This window comes from Amblyraja radiata, chromosome 15, assembly GCF_010909765.2.
Source record: "Amblyraja radiata isolate CabotCenter1 chromosome 15, sAmbRad1.1.pri, whole genome shotgun sequence".
In the NCBI taxonomy this organism is placed as follows: Eukaryota; Metazoa; Chordata; class Chondrichthyes; order Rajiformes; family Rajidae; genus Amblyraja; species Amblyraja radiata.
The window spans coordinates 9,191,696-9,213,226 of record NC_045970.1 but is presented as its reverse complement, the minus strand read 5'-3'; the positions used below and the strand labels follow the sequence as shown (position 1 = coordinate 9,213,226).

Here is a 21,531-nt window from a genome sequence, read left to right as displayed (position 1 = left end):
GGAACTGCAGATGCTGGTTTAAACCAAAGATAGACACAAAATGCTGGAGTAACTCAGGCAGCATCTCCGGATAGAAGGAATGGGTGAGGTTTCGGGTCAAGACCCTTCTTCACACTGAGGGTGAGGTGGCAATAGTTGCCTAACTGAGTGCCCTGTAAGGTGCCAACAACCCTTACAGGACAAATCAAGCGTCTGGATTGGCACTGCATCAATCATAATAATCATTTATTCTTTCTACAACATGTTCTGCATTCATTTGCTGTGGTTACTCTGAGCAATTCTCAAGACCATTACTTATTCCAGGAAAGGCAAGAGACAAAACTAATGATGAATTGTCTGCCAACGATGTATCTTCAAAACTTAGAGGTCCAGAGTCATATGGCATGAAAACAGCCCCTTCAGCCCAAATCATCCATGCCATCCAAGATGCCATAACTAAGGTGGTCCCATTTGGCCACAACAAAGCAGTACAAGCAAAAATTGGAAATACATTGCCATTATTTCATCATTGTTGATTCAAAATCCCGAAGGAGTGTATTCACCAGAAGGACTTGTTGCAGTCCAAATAAATGGGTCATCATCAACATCCTCATTAAATGGGTCATCAGTACATGCTGGCCTTTCCAGTGATACCCATTTCTCAATTAAAAAAAATACAGGTAGAAAATAAATTATGCTTCTAAAAATGTTGCACAATAAATTTGTTGGTACTGTTGCATGACTCTCAAAACAAGTTAGCTTTCTTGCAGTCATGCCTAGTGGTATTGGTGAAGTTTTTATATTTTTATAATTATTTTCACTTCTAATTGTTAACTCTAATTAAAAAAAACAGCCCACTTGAATGATCTAAAATGTCTTAATAGTTGAACAGTGTTCCTGTATTCTGTGGCTAATAGCTCAAAGAAATATAAATACAATTAATTTTTTCCCTTTAAAGGACCGTTAAGTTATGGGCTGTGGAGATTCCAAAATATCCATAAATGGCAAGAATACAAAATTAATGAAATGTCTCAGAACATGGTATTTTCAGTCATTCAAACCCGCTTTCAGTAATCTATATGAACGATGCTTGGTACTGCACTTATTTTCACACACTTTAACTTGTTTTGTAACTTGACTTTTTGAATTTATTTATAAATAAAATAATTAAACCAATACGATATACATTCTATTGTTCCTTTCTAATGTCAGTTGTTTCCTATTTTAATTTTTTTATGTAAAAATTATCTCTCCATATGAATTAACATACTCTCGATGTATTCTATATTTTCTTTAGTATACGTCTAATCTTGCCCTCATAATAATACACATCATTGTACTCAGTCTTGTTAAGTTCCAAAAATACTGTTCCACACACATCTGAATATTTACAGTTCTAACTATATCTTTTTATTTTATATTTTATATCTTATTACTTATAAAACCCAAATAAACCGCTTTGGGGAAGCAGAGTGATGCAGTTAGTTAGTTTGTTTAGTTTGTCTAAAGACAATGCACTTGAGCCATTCGCGATGGTATACAGTAATTGCTACTTCACTGCTCCAGCAACCCGGACTCTACCTTGACCGTCTGTGTTACCTGTGTGGGTTTGCACATTCTCCCAGTCTTCACGTGGGTTTATGCCAGAGGCTCGAGCCCCCTCCCATGTCCCAAAGATCTCAGGTTGGTAGCTCAACTGGCTACTGGAAATTGCTATAAGTGTGGAGGTGAGTGGTAGAATCTAGGAAGAGTTGATGGCAATGTGGAGGGAGTTGTAAACATGGGAATAGTGTAAGAATGGTGTAAATGGGTGCTTGATGGTCACACTGACTCAGTGGGCCAAAGGGCCTGTTTCTGTGTTCTATTACTTTATGAACATGCCATGAAACCATTAAAGATTTATTATATGGACATCAACGTCTCATTGCTCACTCTGACTTTGCACTATTGCACCATTCATTATAAAATGGTCTTCCTCATCAGTCCTCCCTAAGTGCATTGTTTCACACCTCTGCACTGAATTATAGCTCCTCAGCCCTCTTCCCACTTTAGTGATCTGTCTTTGTCATTGTGATCCTGGTATCCTGCAAACCAAACTCCTCTGACCATTATACACACAAACACATACACAACACGTTCTGGACTTAAAACATTTCTTCATTGATTAGTTTTTCCTGGGGATCAATTATTTTAATACTAACCACAGAGTCCTAGGATATACAGCAAACAGTAAGAAATGTTGCATTAAGTTGCATCCAATTCTGGTCCCCAGATTGTTTAAAGGATGTGAAGATACTAGAGTGAGTGAAGGAATGATTTACCAGATGATTCCAGAGGTGATGTTTTTATTTTATAAGGTTACACTGGAGAAACTGAGGTTATTCTTATTTGAAACATAAGTTTGAGAAAATATTTGAAACAAGACTGTGACTATTGAGGAAGGACATCCTTGCAATTGAGGCAGTGCAGCGTAGGTTCACGAGGTTAATCCCCAGGATGGTGGGACTGCCATATGAGGAAAGACTGGGCTTGTATTCACTGGAATTTAGAAGGATGAGAGGAGATTTATAGAAACATATAAAATTATAAAAGGACTGGACAAGCTAGATGCGGGAAATATATTCCCAATGTTGGGGGAGTCCAGAACCACAGTCTAAGAATAAAGGGAAGGCCATTTAAAACTGAGATGAGAAAAAACTTTTTCACCCAGAGAGTTGTGAATTTGTGGAATTCTCTGCCACAGAAGGCAGTGGAGGCCAATTCACTGGATGAATTTAAAAGAGAGTTAGATAGAGCTCTAGGGGCAAGTGGAATCAAGGGGTATGGGGAGAAGGCAGGCACGGGTTATTGATTGTGGATGATCAGCCATGATCAAAATGAATGGCGGTGCTGGCTCGGAGGGCTAAGTGGCCTCTTCCTGCACCTATTTTCTATGTTTCTATTTTAAAGAGAGTAAATAAAATATTACTATTCCCATTGCACACGTGTCAAGGACATAGGAAAATACGTTAGCAGTGATGGGCAATAAATAGAAGAATGTGAGAGCCAAATTATTCACACACACCTGGTGTCATCTGACATTTACTGACTTGATTAAAATGTTACAAACAGATTTATTCAAATGGGAATTGTACAAGCCCTTGAAAGAATAATATGGCAGGCTTGTTTCCATGCTGTATGACTTCATAAAATGTATGAATCATTGATTTTATTTTTTTCACTAAGGCAGCAGACAAAATTGTGAGGGTGAACAAATTGATTCTCTGATTCAATTTAACTTAATTAGCACAACCCATCTCCCCGATGCCTGATTAGGTTACCATAGCTGAGGTCTGATTACCTCCCCATTTACTCTTTCTTCATGACTGCACTTGTTTCAGAGCCATAGGGCAGGCTGGAGTCCTGCTCTTGAATCACTGCAAATACTATATGAAATATTGGAAGAAGGACAAAATTGACTGATTAGTCTGAGCAGGATGGTTATTTTAAGTTTGTACAATGTGCCTTATCACCTTGAGGAATCAATACATATTGTAAACTGTCACTGCTGCCACACATGCAAATGACAAAATGGCTGGAAGATCATAAGCTCAGTAAAAGGTGCCTTTTGTTCTGCCTCGTGCTGGGCATTCTTTGGGACAAGGAGATAAATACTTCTGACACAAACTTCTCAAAACCCAGGATTGAAAGGTGAGGGAAGCACTGCAATAGCCCCAAAATCCCTGCAGAAAGGTCACCATTTAGGGCACTCCCATTTTAGAGGGGCTTGATCACATTCAAAATGTACTTTAACTGTACTGAAATGTACATGTTGGAAATTATATAAAGCTAATGAAGAGTAAATATTTGATTGTAATTGAAGCATCCTATCACATCATGCAAGACCAAAGTGGGTATTTAACACAATGAACATTTTGAAAGTACCGTAATAAATCTTTGAAAATGTCATATATTTTTTTTCAAATTGAAGAAACATCATTTCAGAAACTACTATTTGGATTTACATAATGACTTTATCATAGGAAAACAAGTTTGTTTTTGGTGTACCCTCCAACACTTCCACAACTGGTGCTGATAATGAAGTCTCTTTAATCATATTCCTTAAATGATGCCCAATCATCTGATACAAGACATGCTCTTCCATCATGACATCTTACCTTTTGGTAAGGTGGACAATAAGTTGACTTAGCCTTTTTCCACATCTGGTTTCAGACTGGTGTGGAGTTCATTCCCACTGCTAAGACTCAACTAGATTTAATATATCTGGTACCTTTGTTTTAGTAGTGTGTCGTTCATTATTTGTCCATCTCTAGTTAGCCACCTGCACTTATTTTACCACCTGGTTCTAGCAACCCGTGGTTATGTGGGGGGTTGATTTCTAGCTTGCCTCCTCAGGATTGGGGTATTGGGTTAGGATGCTCAAGTAGGAATATAGCTGTGAAAATTTAGCCCTCGTCAGCAATCCCTGGGATAACTTCACCATGTTCTCTTGCTTTACATAACTCTGTGAAAATGTGGTTATTGTTCTGTGATTGTTCATCTGTCCTCTAGGGACCTCACAAGGTTGCCTGCTGTTAACCAATATTGTTTATGTGATATCAGTACATAAGTAATGTCATACGTGGTAAATATAAATATATGAATATACAAACATTCAAATCAGAAACAATTTGGCCACTTAATTCTGCACTTACTTTTAATAAGGTAACAGTCGAACTGGATGTAACGTGAACACATTCCCATCTACCCACAGTGACTATTCACTCCTTCGAATACCAAGAATTAATGCACCTTTGTCTTAATAAAATATTTAACACTCCTCCTTTGAGGGAGAAGTTCCAGAGACTCACAATCTGCCGAGGGGGGAAAAAAACCCAAATACAGAAAATGCTGGACATATTCAGTATATCAGAATAGTTCATAGCCTGCAAATCAGGATGTTAGTTGTGGATGTCATGAAGATAATTCATTGACTGTCAGGGAAACATGATTAGACTCTCTCCCAAGTTGGAGATGGTTATTGCCCGAGGTCTATGTGGCACAGATGTTACCTGGCACTTATCAGACCAAGCATGAATGGTTTCTAAGCTTAGCTGCATACAGACATAGTATGTTTCCTTTGTTACGGTGCGATGAATTGAATTGAACATTGCAATCACTGGAGAATATCCCGACCATCTTGAAGAGCTGCTGTTGAGATGACTTGAGCCCAGATGGTTGACTTCTAACTGCACAAGGTATCCTTTACACAAGGTATTACATCAGACATATTTTACCCTCCATTTATTAACATGTTTGTTTGCAATTTTAACCATCTACTATTTAAACGCTTTATGTCTTCGGTGTCAAGAACCTGCGGGGTTTTTTTTAAATCTTGCAACTTTTAACACAGCTATTCATATACTAAGCATTCTCTTATTTTTTGTGGTAAATGCCCTTTGCTTGGTGCTTGCTTTAGACATAGCAATCTCTCTGGGTGACTTCCTTACTCCCAGAGCTAATTTGCCGTTTTCTCTCATTAGATCGCCTCGAACATCCAACTTCGCTCTCAGAAGCAGCAAACTGTTCCAACATAGTTACAACTGGCACGGCGAACAGAAGTTGATTAATTGAATTGAAATCCAATCCAAGAAATCCATAAAGACCGATCAGGTCGTTGATTCCACTGATCCTTGAGCCGGTGAAATGAGAATCTGTCAGATGCGCCCCTTCACTTTAGTTTCTAAATGTCAGATCGAGAACGTCAGAATCGGAGCGAAGCTGGACACAGGTTTAGCCCTTTAGAACCTGGACCTGTAATAAAACCTCGTAGACTGGAATGAGTGGGAAACTGAACAAAATGTTCAGAATAAAAGATAAGTTTCTAACTATGTTTGTGCATCAAAATGGTCAGTTCCTTTCCGGGAAACTGTATTAATTCACTTCTCATCTGTTAAAAGATAATGGAAGAGAAGCATATAGTGCTACATTCGGCCAGCAAGCAACGATCCGGAAGTGCTCGTGTCCCCGAAGAATCGGCGGCACACTTTGCTATGGACCCGATACTTCCTGCTCCTGCTTTCTTGACAATTGACACCGAGGCTCCAAAGTGTTTTGAAATTGTATATATGCTCTGCTGTCAACAACTGAAAAGACACACGCATACAAAAGAACCACTTTCAGCTGCAATCGCATTAGAAATGATTATTAGGGAGATTCAACCTTTCTCATCATTAGATGTCAGGTTTGTCGGGAGAGTAGAAATACTTGATTAACGTTAATTTGTTGGGTTGATAAGGACCTAAGCGTTCGCGTGAGCTGTTCAGTCTGAATATTAAAGGAATGGTGTGTGTTTTCCGATAGGTGTTTGCATTTTCTTTCTCAGAAGTAAGTCAATTGTCCTGTTGAGTCTGATGGAGTTGGAGAACCAGTGGTGGAAAGGACAAGTGGCTGCCGATGTTCACCAGGCACTGCGCATCAAGGTACAGTCTCAGGGCAGTCACACTCTGTAGTGTATAGGCTGGCGTTATTTTCAAGGGATGGACCTTCATTTAACCCTCCACGCTAGAATGGTGTAAGACTTCCTAGGATCCTAGGCGCTCGACACTTTTCCTCCTCCAATGTGACTGCATACAAAACAGTTTCACAAGTGACAATACGCGATAATCGCAGTGCTTTGTGTGTGTGTGTGTTTTTAAACTTTGCTTACACTTTCATTTTGGGGTGAGTAACTAAAGAAAAGTAACTATTACATTTTAAAGTAAATCTTTAACTACCCCCGTGATTAAAATAAAGTTGTCCAGGAGCAGCTGAGACTTGTTCACGCTGTATGTAAATGGATATTTCACACAATGGAATAGCTCATCAATCAAGCATCTTCAATTGGACACAAAATGCTGGAGTAACTCAGTGGGACAGGAAGCATCTCTGCAGAGAAGGAATAGGTGACGTTTCGGGTCGAGTTGAGTTGCTGCTGTCTATTGATTGTATCCCTTCTGAACGACGTAACTTCCTTGCAACAAAAAACAACGCAGAATTGCATTTCTTCTGGAAAAAGAAGCATTCGAAGGTAGACAAAAATGCTGTAGAAACTCAGCGGGTTAGGCAGCATCTATGGAGCGAAGGAATAGGTGACGTTTCGGGTCAAGACCTTCTTCCGACTGATGTTGGAAATGTTTAGCAGATTAGAGCATCTTTCACCACATATACTACTTGATCTGACAATATCTATTTTTGTTATTTTAAATATTTAACATCGCTGTAAATGAACAACTTGAGTGCTATATACTATTCCAAAGTAATGATTCATTTGGAAGTTGAATCTATATAAATCAACCGAATAGACAATTAACAACTAACATTTTTTTCTTCTAATGCTAAAAAAAGATTGTTTTCATGAGGGAGGTTCTGATTGTTACAAAAAATATCACTGATAAATTGTGTAATTCGAATTCTGAACTATCTTATAACATTTGCACTGCCGGTAACTGTTTCTTATCTAAATATTTTAGGGCTGAGATAAGTGGCTGCTTGTTCCAAAATACTGTACAATAAACTCCACATTATTTGTGTAATCAGATTACTGCCCACTTCAAATTATTAATCCTCGTATCCATAGAGAAAATAAACCATGATCGGTCTTTGCATTAGAACAAATTATTTGTGTGATGTAGTGATTTATAATGCATCAATATTACTCTTCCTGGTAACAGTTCCATTGCCGACTATATTCAAGACAGAAGGCGCATTTAAGACTATACCTACTGTGGCCGCCTGACGTGAATGGCTCACAAAATTACTTCATGTCTAAACAAAATGGTGTCCGATTGAAATTGCAAAATGTTAAATATTAACTACAGTATTTTGTTAGTTATGTTCTCTGTATAACACGATGGGAAAATAAATCTAGCAAGCGATCCAAAACAGATTCAACAAAGAAATGGTTTAATTGAGTCCCATTCATTTTGAATGTGTAATTCTATAACGTAACCCGGCAAAGTACATCCTGTCGCACCGGTATCTGCGTTGCAATATCCTATTTAAAGTTCATACAGTCTCAAATTACATACTTGTGTTAAGGTCCGTGAAGGCGAGACTTAAAGCTAATAACCATAATAAATATTTATTTTCTGCATTATGGTAAGTGAAATTGTACTCTATCTTTACTTTTTAAGTATTCCCTGTTGGATATTTAAAATGTTAAGTATTTTTAAATTAGCAAATCTGCAACTACATAAAATGTTAAATATGTTGCATGGAGTAAGAATATGGGTTTACTAATCATATTAATTCAATTACAATTCATTGTCTTTAACTTGAGATCACTTATTTGGCCTGATGGTCTGGATCCCTCTCAATTTAGAGTAAGTGTAGCATTGTATTGCTCAATGGTTTGTTCTCAGCTTTGTCAACATTTTTTCATTTTTGTTGAGTGCTTGCAGCTGATGTTCCATGGGGCTTCTCTTATAAAGTGAAGTGATTAATTAACCTAGTTAGTTCAGATTGCACCTTGGTAGATTTGATTTTTAAACTGAGGTGAAAATCAATGACATTTGCATCAGGTTGTTCTAATGCAACCAAAAGGGGTAGGTATTTAAAGAAATGAAAGTTGCAAGTATGTGGAGTGGATCTTAATTGATTCTTCTTCGGAAGGGCTGGATCAGATGCTTTTTTACTGTGCTGCACTATTCTACACTACCAAATGCTAATGTTAAATCGGAGTACTCTCTTACCACCTGACCCAATATTTGGACCAAATATAGAATTATGCTGGTTTGTCTTTCCCTGTCTTTTACACTTGTACTCATTCATTGTGAAGATGCAGAGGTCATTTGAAGTCATATTTAATTACCCAAGAGAACTAGGTTTGATTGGTAAAGTAAGGCATAGAACTTTCCCAGTATCCCACCCCCCAAAAAAATATTTTTGGTATGGTCCTGCCAGAAAACCAGAACCAGTAAACACATGGTGAAAGATAATCATTAGTTAATGTAGCCAAATTGCCAGAATGTTTCTTATTAAGCAATTATGAATTAAAACTGTTGGGCTGAATCTTACCTTCTTACTATTACTCTATTGCACTTTAACAGGAGCTGAAACTATTACCCTACAAGAGCCGTTCTCCGCAGTTGAATGTCCGCCGATATTTTGCAGATCTTCTTTCAATTATCTGCAATCATTTTCATCTTTGCCCCACTGCTCGTCATCTGGCCGTTTATCTTCTAGATTTATTTATGGACCGTTATGATATTTCTGTGCAGCAGTTGCACCAGGTGGCACTCTCCTGTTTAATTTTAGCAAGTAAGTATGGTGTCATGTGCATAGTAGATCAACTTTTTTTTTCTGAAATGATGGTTGCTTTTCCAGGTTTTTTTAACGATCCATGTTTATAAGTATTTCTGTTGTAAGTCACAAAACAAATCTGATGTCACGCTTTTGATTTTTTAAATTAATGTCCACTAGCATTTAAAAGAACCGAGCCACTTGATTGATAATGCAAAATGATGGAAGAAATTGACAACGGTATCAGCACTGACTGAAGTGGCAATTTCACACGAACAGAAAGCTCACTAATGCTCAGTTTAGGTTTTGCCAGGACCACTCCAGTCTTGACCTTAGCTTTGGTTCATGCCACAAAGTGCCAGTTAACGTTCATACCATGAAGGTATCAGACAATGACTATCTCAATTCTTGCATCACTTATACAATTCAGCTCTATGACTGAATTTCAGAAGTCTGGTAAGAATGAATTCCTTTGCTATCCAGTGGAATTTGACTGACTGTGGAATTCTGCTACAACTATGTCAAGGGGCAAGCACTCCAATAGTTAGAGGCATATCTTGCACACAGGAAGGTGGTTGTTGGAGGTCACCTATCCCAATCTTGGATGTCACTGCAGGAGTTGGTCAAGGTAGTGTATATTTGACCATCTTCAGCTGCTTCATGGGTGACCTTCCTTCCATCATAAACTTCAAAGTGAGATTACGGGATCATCAGTGATAATCTTCAATGTCATTCACAGCTTCTCAGCAAAGGAAGTAGTCCATGCTCGCATACAACAAAACTTGGGCAATAATTGGGCATGGGCTGACAATGGGAATGTAACTTTCATGCTGCAAAAGTGACAGACAACGACAGTAGCCAAGAAAGGAGTCTCTACACTGATCCTTGACATACAATGGCATTGCCATCACTTAATCCCAAAACATCAACATCTTTGTTGCTGCCTTTCACCAAAGTTCAATTGGACCACAATACTCTGACTATAAATGCAGGTCAAGAGTTGGGTCTCCAGCCATTCCAAAGTTATTTCACCTTTTTCAAGGCACAGGCGGGAGTTTTTTTTTTGTTTGTTTGTTTTTTTTAAGCCTCTCCACTTGCTGGAGCAATGCAACTCAAAAATTCATACCATTTATGACAATGCTGCTGTCTTGCTGTTGCCCTTTTAACTGACCTAAACATTAATTCTCTTCACCACCAGTACACAATGGCTCCAGGGTGTAGCACTTTCAAAATGCACTGTGGTTACTTGTCTAGGCTACTATAACAGCACCTTCCAAATCTGTGACCTCCACCTTCAAGGTCAAGGGCAGTAGGCATATGTGAATTCAACACCTACAAGTTCCCCTCCATGCCACACACTCATAGAAATATATGTTGCTCCTTAATTGTTGCTAGAACTAAATTCTGGAACTCGCTACCAAGAGCATGGTGAGAGTACCTTCAACAGAAGGACTGCACATGTTCACGAAGGTGGCTCTCCAATCACCATCTCGAAAGTAATGAATAAATACTGGGTTCACCTATGACACCACATTGGTAAAATGAATACATACATTTTTACAAACTTACAAAACTAAAATGTAATGAATACCTAAGATTAGGCCTGAGGGTAGATACAGTAAATGCTGCCAAAAACCAGCAAGGTTTCTATTCCAATTTTCACCTCTTGTGTATATAATGTGATGTTTACCCAGACAGTAATCATTTCAAAACCGGCTAGAGGAGTTTGTAAGTAGTACTCCTTTTTGTAGTTTTATAATTGGGTAACAACTTTTAAAGAATCTTGCCTTGTTAATTAGACTGCCTTTACTGGTCCCTTGTTCTACTTTAAGAGTTGGGCGTGGGTTGATAGTCTGGTTTGCCGAGACCAATTTTAGAAAGAGGATGATTGTTTCTTTTATAACTCCATCCAGGAGTTTTGAGCAAGCTGTCCCATCGATAAATTGGTAAGCTTGGCAACCGTTGTACGAAGCTGGTACAGCACATATATATTTCCTGCCTTTGTGGTTTTTTGAGAACTTTGAGCAAAATTGTATTTTGCCATAAGTTTTCATCATTTGACTGCTCGTGATTTTTAACTTGGTTCTCGCAGCCATTAGTTAGTCCAGTTGACTTTCTAAGTAACTGCAACTGCTCCTCAATCCTTTTTTTAAGTGTTAATGATAGAAGATTTAGTGATGATAATGCCAATAAATATCAAAGAAAGGTGCTTGGAATGGTTACATTATACTTGCCTGATACTTTTGTTAATGGCATTTTGAATTATAATTTGGCGATATTCAACAGTAAATGCAATTGTTTTGTTGACTAAAATGTCAGAGTTATACAGCATGGAAATAGATCTCTTGGCCCAACATCATGCCAACAAAGATTTCCACTGTCCTCGCTAATGAATATATCCAAGATGCCACTGGAGTGTGACTGGTTGCTGAAGATCATCTATTATCATCCACTAGAATTATTACATCCCTTTAATTCTCCATTCTCAAATACCTGTTGTATTTCTGTATGATTTTATTGTACTCCTACACAGTCTGATTTGATTGGATAACAGCCAAAGCTGTTCATTGTATCTTGGTACATGTGGCAATAACCCAATATCAATAACAATCCCACATCTGCATTGAGCTCATATTGCTCTAAATCTTTAAGATCCACATGCTTGTCTAAATACCTTTTAGACATTGGAATTTTATCCATCTCTATAGCTTCCCCTGACACTCTGTTCCATGAATCCACCATCCTCTGTGTAGAACAAATTGCCCCTCATATCCCTTTAAAATCTATCTCCTCCCACCTTGCCTCAGCCCCCTCGGGATATTTATATGATGCAGAATTAACATTGTTTATTTGTTTGATGCAGAACTAACATTATAACATTGATTACCTGATTATTCACTCTGGTAAACATTTGCTACCATGAATGTAACTAAGATAATCTTGTTTTATTTCATTAATTCAGGCAAGTTTGAGGAAAAAGAAGAGCGTGTACCCAAACTTGAGCAACTCAACAGCCTCAGTTGTATGACCAGTATGAATTTGGTGTTAAACAAACATACCTTGTTGCATCTGGAACTCTTATTACTGGAATCCTTCCAGTGGAACCTCTGTCTGCCAACTGCTGCCCACTTTATTGATTACTACCTCTCCATTGCTGTGCATGAGACTGATCTTCATGATGGATGGCCTTTGTTTTACTTGGAGAAGACCAAGTTATACACCAAAAAGTACTCTTCCTACTTTCTGGAAGTGTCGTTACAGGGTATTTATTGTCCATGCAACGTTTTCCTCAACCAAACACTGCACCTACTTCTTTGAATAATTACACAAGTTATTAACCTTGGAAATATGTATGATGATAGAATGTTGTTGTTTGGGCTGAGAAAAAATAGTAATTCAGAATGATATGATCAAATTAAATAGTTTTCCAGTATATGAATCAAGCTGCAAAATCCTTTTCTTCTTCATCTATTTCAATTGCGTGCTTACTTTTACCAATAAATAAGATCTATGAGGTAGGTGATAATCCAGGTATATTTAGTTATTCCTTTCCTTGCACATTTTACGTAATCCAAAAATTAAGGTTTTACATAGATATTCCTACTTTGCAATCTTTTAATATGGGATGAGCATTCCTGCACATGTATTTCTTGCAATTGACTTGGACAAAGTGGAGGCTCAGTCCATCTTCCATTCCCCTCTAACGTTGATGTGAGGTAGGATTGTTGCTAAAATTAAACAAGTGCAGGTAGCCCATCTTTAAGTGGACAAACTATTGGAGGGAGGGGGATGGTGAGTGACCATATCACTATTTAGAAAGGAGTGGATTAATTAAATTCAGGGTTTTGGGGGGATTTGAGGGGAGATTCTGTCAGTTCAGCCAGTCAATTTAAAAAGAGAATAAAAACTGGAGTAATAAAAGTGAGATAATTTCACCATGTAAAAAGCAGTAAGTAGATAATGGTGCAGCTACCAGAGCCACTGCATCATGCCTCCAATCACCTGGGTTCAATCTTGACCTTCGGTAAAGCCAGAGAAAAGGATATAGATGGGAGGGAAGAAATGGGTGTGGATCTATGTGGGACACAGGGAAGAGATTGTGAGGAAGGGGAGCATCGTTTTAGGTTAGTTACCTAAAATTGGAGAATTTTATTTTTGTACCGTTAGGTTGTAAACCTCCCAATCAGAATATAAAATACCGTTCCTCCACCTTGTGTGTGGCTTCACTGTGGCAATGGAGGATGCCCAGGTTGGAAACATCAGTATGGGAAGGGGAGTTAAAATGGTCGGCAACTGGCAGATTTAGCAGGCCGCGGTGGACTGAGTGCAAGAGTTAAGTGAAATGGCCGCCTAATCTATGCGTCGCCTCACCAATGTAAGGAGGCCACATCAGGAGCGCAAAATGCAGTAGATGAGGTTGGAGGAGGTGCATGTGAACCTGAGTCTTGGTTCACGTGCACCTCATCCACTGCATTCGGTGTTCGCAATGTCGTCTCCGTTTGCATCAGCGAGACTAAGCTATGACTCTGCAACTGTTTCGCCGTACCTAGTTCTCCTCCATTGACAAAGTAAGGCCACATGCAAACTGGACAAACAGCACCTCTTCGGTAACTTACAACATAATGGTAGGAAATTTGAATGATCCAATGTTAGGTAAGTAACCTAAAAAACCCTCCCCCCTCCCCCCTCTCTTTCCTGTGCCCCACCTGAATTCACACCCCTTTCCCTTCTTTCAGCGCCCTGTCTCCCCCCCCCCCCCCCCCCCCCCCCCCCCACACCACCATTGCCTTTTAAACTATATGTATTCCTTAATCTGGCTTTACAATTCATGTATATTCTGTCTTTTTTTTCCATCTCTATTTTGGTAGTCTGCCATCTGCAATTCCTTGTGTCTCCTATATTTGGTACAATAATTATGCAATTTTCTCCACTTCAGAGGAGCGGTGAATTCAGTGATTTATAAACTATTGATTCATCTCTTGAAAATGTGACCATTTGTCGCATGAGGCACAAGTAAGTTTTTAATGGTGTACTAATCAATCAGAACCACTTAATTATCACGTTGGCCCAAAAACTAAAAATGGTAGGTGTTGTAAAAATAAAGATGATTTCCTTTCAATATTTATATTTCAAATACTTCCTTTTGGAAAAGAGAATCTGCTAAAAACAAAAGTGAATTGAGCATCATCACTTCACCACTGACTTCAAATTCCAGACCACTCGTATGGAATCTTGCAGTGGGATGAACACAGCTCAGGATTGTTCACCTAGTATAAGAGAGCTCTGTATTAACATAGAGTACATCGGCGAGACCAAGCTCAGGCTTGGCTGTTGCTTCGCCCAACACCTCCACTCAGTTCGCACTAACCAACCTGATATCCCGATGGCTCAGCACTTCAACTCCCCCTCCCATTCTGAATCTGACCTTTCTGTCCTGGGCTTCCTCCATTGCCAGAGTGAGGCCCAACACAAATTGGAGGAACAGCACCTCATATTTCGCTTGGGTAGTTTACACCACTGCGATATGAACATTGACTTCTCCAATTTCAGATAGTCCTTGCTTTCTCCATCCCTCCCCTTCCCTGCTCTCCCACAAGCCTACTGTCTCTGCCTCTTCCATTCATTTTCCCACCCCACCCTCTGACATCAGTCTGAAAAAGGGTCTCAACCCGAAATGTCGCCTATTCCTTCTCTCCATAGATGCTGCCTCACCCGCTGAGTTTCTCCAGCAATTTTGTCTACCCTCTGTATTAACATAAGTATCTAAATCCATATTCATTCAAAGCATTGTAGTCCTTCAAAAGACGAGCAGCTAAATTTGTATTTGAATCTTTTTTCTGGACCCCTGTAAATTGTATTTGGGCTTGCTCCGATTACCTCACTGTGCATATTATTTAGCTGTCGGTTCTGTTGAAAACTGCTGGCTAATAGAACAGAGCAACTCAGGACATTCCTGACTTGTGTGCCTGTGTATTACAGCACGGAAATTTGGAATGCATTGTAGCTCGGGTGCTGGTGCTTCTGACACCCACTCCACTGCTGGACTCTGCCCCAAGTCTAGGGCGTGAAGTTTAGACTTGCTGAACTGACAGCATAGTTCATGTACTATTTTAATTTAGTACTGTTTTCATTTGTTAAATGTCCTAATTTTATGATTCTCTAATTATTAGTTATATAAATCTATTTCAAATTTTGGAACCAATTGACATCACAATAGATGATATCCATAGCATCTACGCCTGGACATATTTATTAAACCTTTGGCTGTGTAGCTGTGGGAATTACATGGGGGGGGAGTGCAAGATATGGACTGACGAGCATAGTCTGGCCTCGGGCTCGCTGTGTGAAGATCCTAATTAGTGGCATTGTATAAATACTGACCAGACCCATAAAGTACTGGTAATACCCGGCAAGTAGAACTGCATTTGTGAGAGGGAGACATTAACGACTTTCATTAACTTATACATTTTTTGTTCACTCTTCACAGTTGCTGCCCGACTTGCTCAGTATTCCCAATATTTGTTCTCATTTCTGATTTCAAGAATCCGCAGCATTTTGCTTTGATTGATTAAATATAACTGGGTGCAAATGGAAAATTCTGTCATTCCTAAAATTAAATTGAATGCATGTTTTTTTCAATGGTGTCAATGATTTTATGTTTGCAGATCATGGCTTTCTAAATTACTTCCCTTCAGTAGTTGCTGCTGCTTGCATAGCAGCATCTCGAGTTGTTCTCAAACTCTCCCCTTTATGGCCTGTGCGACTACATCATCTAACTGCTTATGCATGGGAAATGCTGTTACCTTGCGTCAAACATCTGTTGATGTAAGTTCCATTTGTGGTTTCCAATTTTTTAATAAATGTTTACAATTACAATTGGTTCCTCTGTACTAATGTTTTTTTTATGTTGTTGATCATAGTGCTCATAACAATGATGTAAAAGAAGCCAGCAAACATGAAGGTGATCAATCAGTTCTGCAAATTGGACAGACAACTTCCACAAATGATTCCACATCTTCCTCCCAAACTAGGACTGAAAGTTTGACTCCATCGTTTTACTACAACCATTTGCATCTGCTACAGTGTTCCCATCAACAGCCATTGCAGCTGAATTGCCAGAGCACTTTTACAACTGGGCAGACATCAAGATATATAATACTATCAAATCCTTCCAACATCCAAGCCAATCCTTCAGCTCATGGACCCATGAAAACTAATGGCACTAGTTTATAGCTACAAATATAGTCAAGACGTATTAATATTCAATTGTAACCAAGTCAATGGTTGCTGAAACCTGTACAGCAACATGCATTAAAAGCTATCTGCATTAATCTAATCCAGTTGTTAAAATACAATATTAAATGTAGGGTCAATTTTATTAATATAATTCTATTTTGAAAAGAGCATCTTATTCCCACATATCAAGAAAAACAGCAATACCACTGTTTTGTAGATTTTGGGATGATTGAGTTCAAACAGTTGAAATTATTAACTAAAAGTCTATGTATGCAGATATATTTGATGATTAACAATGGGTGATTACATTAAAATATAACTACTTTAGATCTGGCACCAAGTTGACTTGAAATAATGCAGCTGGCTGATAAACAGGGCAGTGTTCTAATTTGGGAGGTATTGTGCTTTACCTCAAATTGGCCTTAATAGTAATGTTACCTTCTTGTGGACTACTTTACTAAATAATGACTCTTGACAATTTTAATACCATCATTTTTTGGTGTAGTTATTATTTCTGACACGAGTTGAATATTTTAAATATATATAATTTTTTTTGGCACAAAGGAAGAAAAACTTTCAACAACTGGTACCTACCTCATGAGCTATATGTAGGCTTTAACTGCAGAATCACAGTTTCAGAGATGATGAAGTACAGTAATATAGGAATAGTTTGTAAGTTCAATTCCAAAGACAGGTGGCAACTTTTCCCTCCTGCTTCAAATAAGATGAATGACTTATTTGATATAACTTTTGTTTGTTCCAGTTAAGATAGTAATTTCATATTTTTTCACTTGCTTACAAATCACTTTTTTAGAGAATAAACCTAAAGAGCTAATTTGAACACTTGATATCCTGATACGCACATTTAAAAGCACCTACCATTTTTCTTTAATTACCGTCCATTTTCCATGGCAACTGCTATTTTCTGTAGATGATTCTGAATGATGCTTTTTCTGTTTTTGGGAGAGGGATATATTTTAATGTAAAGTTGAAAATATTGTTCAGTTAATGTTTGAAAGACAAGAAACACTTTATGTCAATGATAAGTTATGTCAATGATGGTCAATTTTATATATAAGCATAACAAGATTCCCAGCATGAAGAACGTTAAGTGCTATGCCATTCTGCAATTGTCAATGTTTTTTAATTAAATACTTTCCACCAAATGTGTTCAGTGTTCCATTCTAGCTTGTGCATTATGATTTTAATTTGGAATCTAATGGAGATATTTGGGAATAAAATAATGACCAAAATAATTTGGACCTGGCATATGCATTTGGGTCTGTACCACATTATCTTATTGGAGTGCTTTTGATTTTTTTTTTTTTTTTTTTTTTTTTAAGAGTTCCAAGATTGATAGTAAATTTAGTGAAAGATATTTCCAAGACATCTGAATGTGTTTTAGTACAGTAGACTTTACACAGCATGGCAGAGACTAGACATGGGGATTATAGCAGGGGGTGCTATTTCCCATTAGCTTTTACAATGTTGATGAAGATAATGATTAGAGCATCATATTGTGTCGTGGGTGCGGAGAGACAACAGGGTGGGACTGTGCCTCCCTCCAATCAGGGTCTACATGGACAATATGAAATTGGTGACCATGACAACAGTTTGTACGAGGGTTATTAGAGAAGTAAAATTATAATCTCAAATGGGCTAGATTGAAGATTAAACCTGGTAAATCATGGGAAATTTCATTGGCTAGAGTGAATGTAATCAAGAAAAGGTTTTATGTAGATAAGGAAGAAATTGCATTTATAATGGAGAAGCCAGTTAACAGCTTTGGTAGGTGGTATAACAGGAAGTTGGATGATACTGAACAAATTTACAGAAGATGTTATTAACGGGTTAGAAAGGATAGAGAAATCCGGGTTTCCAGGCAAGTTGAAGTTGTGGTTTGCAGTTTGGGTTATTCCAAGGGTTGATGTGGCCCTTAACAGTATATGAGGTGCCAATACCCAAGGTGGAAAGTGTTGAGAGAATGGTTAGTTCATATATTAGGAAATGATTAGGAGTTTCTCAGTGACTTAGTAATGTGGCTTTACATGGGAAAGGTATTCTCTATTTACTATTGTCAAGCACAACAGAAGAGTTTAAGTGTGCTAAGGTGAGGTTAGAGTTGTAAATTTCAGGAAGCAAGGATACCTTAGTAATATGGTGATCTAGTAATCAGGGAAACCAATGTGGAGTAAACCAGGTCCAATAAAGAGGAGGAAATTGGTTGTGGAGCAGGTATGTGGTCAGGACGAAGCAGTGAGCTGTTTAAGGGCAGTAGCTCAGGTTAAGCAGGGACAGTGGATGAACTGAGAAAGTGTAGAAAAGAGGAGGTTTAGCTGATAGGACCTGTGGCGCATGGAGGCGGGTCATGTAAGTTTCTTTATATTGGCTATTTATGATGTGCTGTCATCACTGCAGAATCTTAAACAGTGGGAAGGTGGGGACCCAGCGTGTCCCCTGTGTTCAGAGGTGGTAATGTTGTGTATTTTGTCAGGATGTAAGACTAGCTTTTCCCAAGGTTGGTATATTTGTAGGTATAACCAGATCTTGAAGTGTATTGCTGCAGCAATTGAGGAGGAGAGCACAGGTAATCTAAGTATGCAATAGGGTTGGGTGTGTAGCGATTCATTTGTCCCTGATGGGGAGAAAGGTTGAGGTTGAAACTTTTCAGACAGGAATGAGTTAGGCCAGTTATGGGGGAGCTAATGATTGGGAGATGCAGGTAAACTTGGGAGGAAAGCTTGTTGTTCTCCAGGAAATAATTAGTACTAGTGTTCTGGTCATTTAGTCGGAGGATGGTGTATTTTATGGAACTGACAGTGCCTTGGGAGAACTCTGTGGATGAACCTGATGAAAAGAAAAAACTTAGATATGTAGATTTGGCAGCAAAAGTTGAGCAGCAAGGATGGAAAGCAAATGTACATCCAGTAGAGATGGGTTGTAGAGTTTTCATAGGGCGATCAACCACGTCGCTATTTGGAGAGCTGGGAATTTGGGGGCAGAGTTTGCGTCAGGCCCTAAAGGAGACGTCAGAGGCTGCAGAACATTGCAGTAGGTGGATTTGGTGAAGAAGAAACTGTGTCAGTCGGGGGCAGAAAGGAAATGTGTAACGCGCAGTAGGTGTATTCCTTCCAGCTTTATATGTGCGGTTGAAATTAGTGGGGCTACGATTGTTTGATGGAGGGTTAGGATAAGTGTAAGATAGGATGTGGGTATTTAGCATTTGTTTGAGTGTTAAATCAATCAATGTACTTTAGTTTACCTAATAAATATTTACATAGCTGCTTAGTATACTGGTAATATAGGTGGGGGGGAGGAGGGTGTTTCTTAGATACCAGAACTAACTGTTGAGCCTACCCAAAATGACATGGGCCTAACGCAATGAAACACCAGTGACGAGAGGTGGCCAGATCATGAGCCCAATGATATTCTTGCATCTACATGCTGAGATTTTGTCGTCGCATAGTTTGATTTTTAATTCTCGTGTGGTATTGGGTTTCTTGGTCAAACATTTTGCTTGTGTGTTTGTTAACATGTAGATAGATTAATGAAGCCATTGCCCTATAGCATGTGTATAGATAATTTATATACTACATTGGCATTTGGCTTGTTTTTCTCAGTTGAGCGCTTATCCTGGTGTCATAGCACAAGTACTTTGTATTTTAACAGTTTAAAAAAAAAAAAAGTAATAAATATAGTACTGAAAATTGTGCATCTACAAAGAAGCTAAAATGTGATTATTTTAAAAATGCAGGAAATTGAGGAACTAAAAGTTACCAAATCTCTTTGACTATGCGGCTCACAGAGGGTTCCAAAAGAGGTAGCTGAAGTGAATAGATGTTTTCATTTATTTTTTTTTAAAAGGCTTTAATGTGAGGTAATGTAATGTAAAAGGCAATTTCATGTTGATTTGTTGAATACTTATACGTCACCAAAAATATTTATTTTAAGATGCACAATACATCATCTGGGGGTATCTTGCCAAAGTACAATGATTCTGAAACATTTCATTGATTAAAAGGTAGCAAATATAATACTACCATCCAAGGAAAGGAATACAAACATAAGTACAGCTCGGTTGCCTTGCATCATTAGTTAGGGAAGTGTGGGAACACATTATTAAAATATGATTTATCATTTTCATAAGTGATAGGAGCAGAATTAGGCCATTCGGCACATCAAGCCTACACATGCCGTTCAATCAAGGATAACCTGTCTCTCCCTCTTAATTTTGACAGTCAGCATGATTTTATGCAAGGAATCTAATTTTGAACACTTTGATGACTTTTGATTGTGTAGATAGCAGGGACAAAACGTGGAAATGGTATATGTAGATTTGATAAAAGGCGAATTGCCATACAAATGAAATGTGAGCTATAATATAACAGCATAGTTAGGGGTTTTTGGTTGATGGATAAAACATAACTGAAGGACTGTTTTCAGACAGGGCCCTACAGAGACAGTGCTACACTACACCCTCAGTTATTCCCAATTCCTGTTAGATTTAGATAAACGGAGAATGTAAATATCCAAGGATGTTAAAATACAAAACTGTGTAATTATGTTATGTAGAAGATGCAGAGGAATACTGGGCATTATTTATATTCATAGACTACAAATATTATTACTATTTATAGACTACAATGCTATTTCAAAGTTTTGCAAAAGCAGATGCTCTGCATTTTTATTTTGTCAAGACACTTTGCTGTAAATGTTAAAATTCTTAGACATTTTTCTTTGTTTTGGATTCTTTGCATAGTTGCTTTAAATAAATTCCAAAGCTTATCCTTTCACTGCAAAAATGCATATTTGAAATAATGATTATAATCTAGTTTTAAAATAGTTATACTTACTCCTCAACCCCCGGAGATAGTGGTCTCCCTCAACGCTGAAAAAGCTTTCGACAGTGTCGAGTGGAGGTACCTATGTGAGGCGATGGACAGGTTTGGCCTCGGTAATAGTTTTATTCTTTGGGTCAGTCTATTATACTCGTCCCCGGTGGCCTCAGTACAAACAAACGGCACACTGTCACCCCACTTCCCCCTTCAGAGAGGT

The 21,531-nt window shown here is 38.3% G+C and overlaps 1 protein-coding gene across 1 annotated transcript; it reads left to right on the top strand.

Annotated features, from left to right (window-relative positions):
* Positions 1–6,207: 6,207 nt before the first annotated feature.
* Positions 6,208–16,473, top strand: ccnj (cyclin J). The gene is made up of 5 exons (XM_033034741.1): positions 6,208–6,440; positions 9,048–9,258; positions 12,203–12,502; positions 15,906–16,065; positions 16,161–16,473. Exons 1-5 carry the CDS (start codon positions 6,372–6,374, stop codon positions 16,471–16,473), a joined length of 1,053 nt encoding a protein of 350 aa, XP_032890632.1. The 5' UTR covers positions 6,208–6,371.
* Positions 16,474–21,531: the final 5,058 nt, after the last annotated feature.

Excerpts from the sequence above, each read along its gene's own strand:
- ccnj (XM_033034741.1), top strand. The coding sequence starts at position 6,372 with ATGGAGTTGGAGAACCAGTGGTGGAAAGGACAAGTGGCTGCCGATGTT. Across the intron at positions 9,259-12,202 it reads CTCCTGTTTAATTTTAGCAA|GCAAGTTTGAGGAAAAAGAA; the intron begins GTAAGTATGGTG and ends TCATTAATTCAG. Across the intron at positions 16,066-16,160 it reads TGCGTCAAACATCTGTTGAT|TGCTCATAACAATGATGTAA; the intron begins GTAAGTTCCATT and ends TGTTGATCATAG.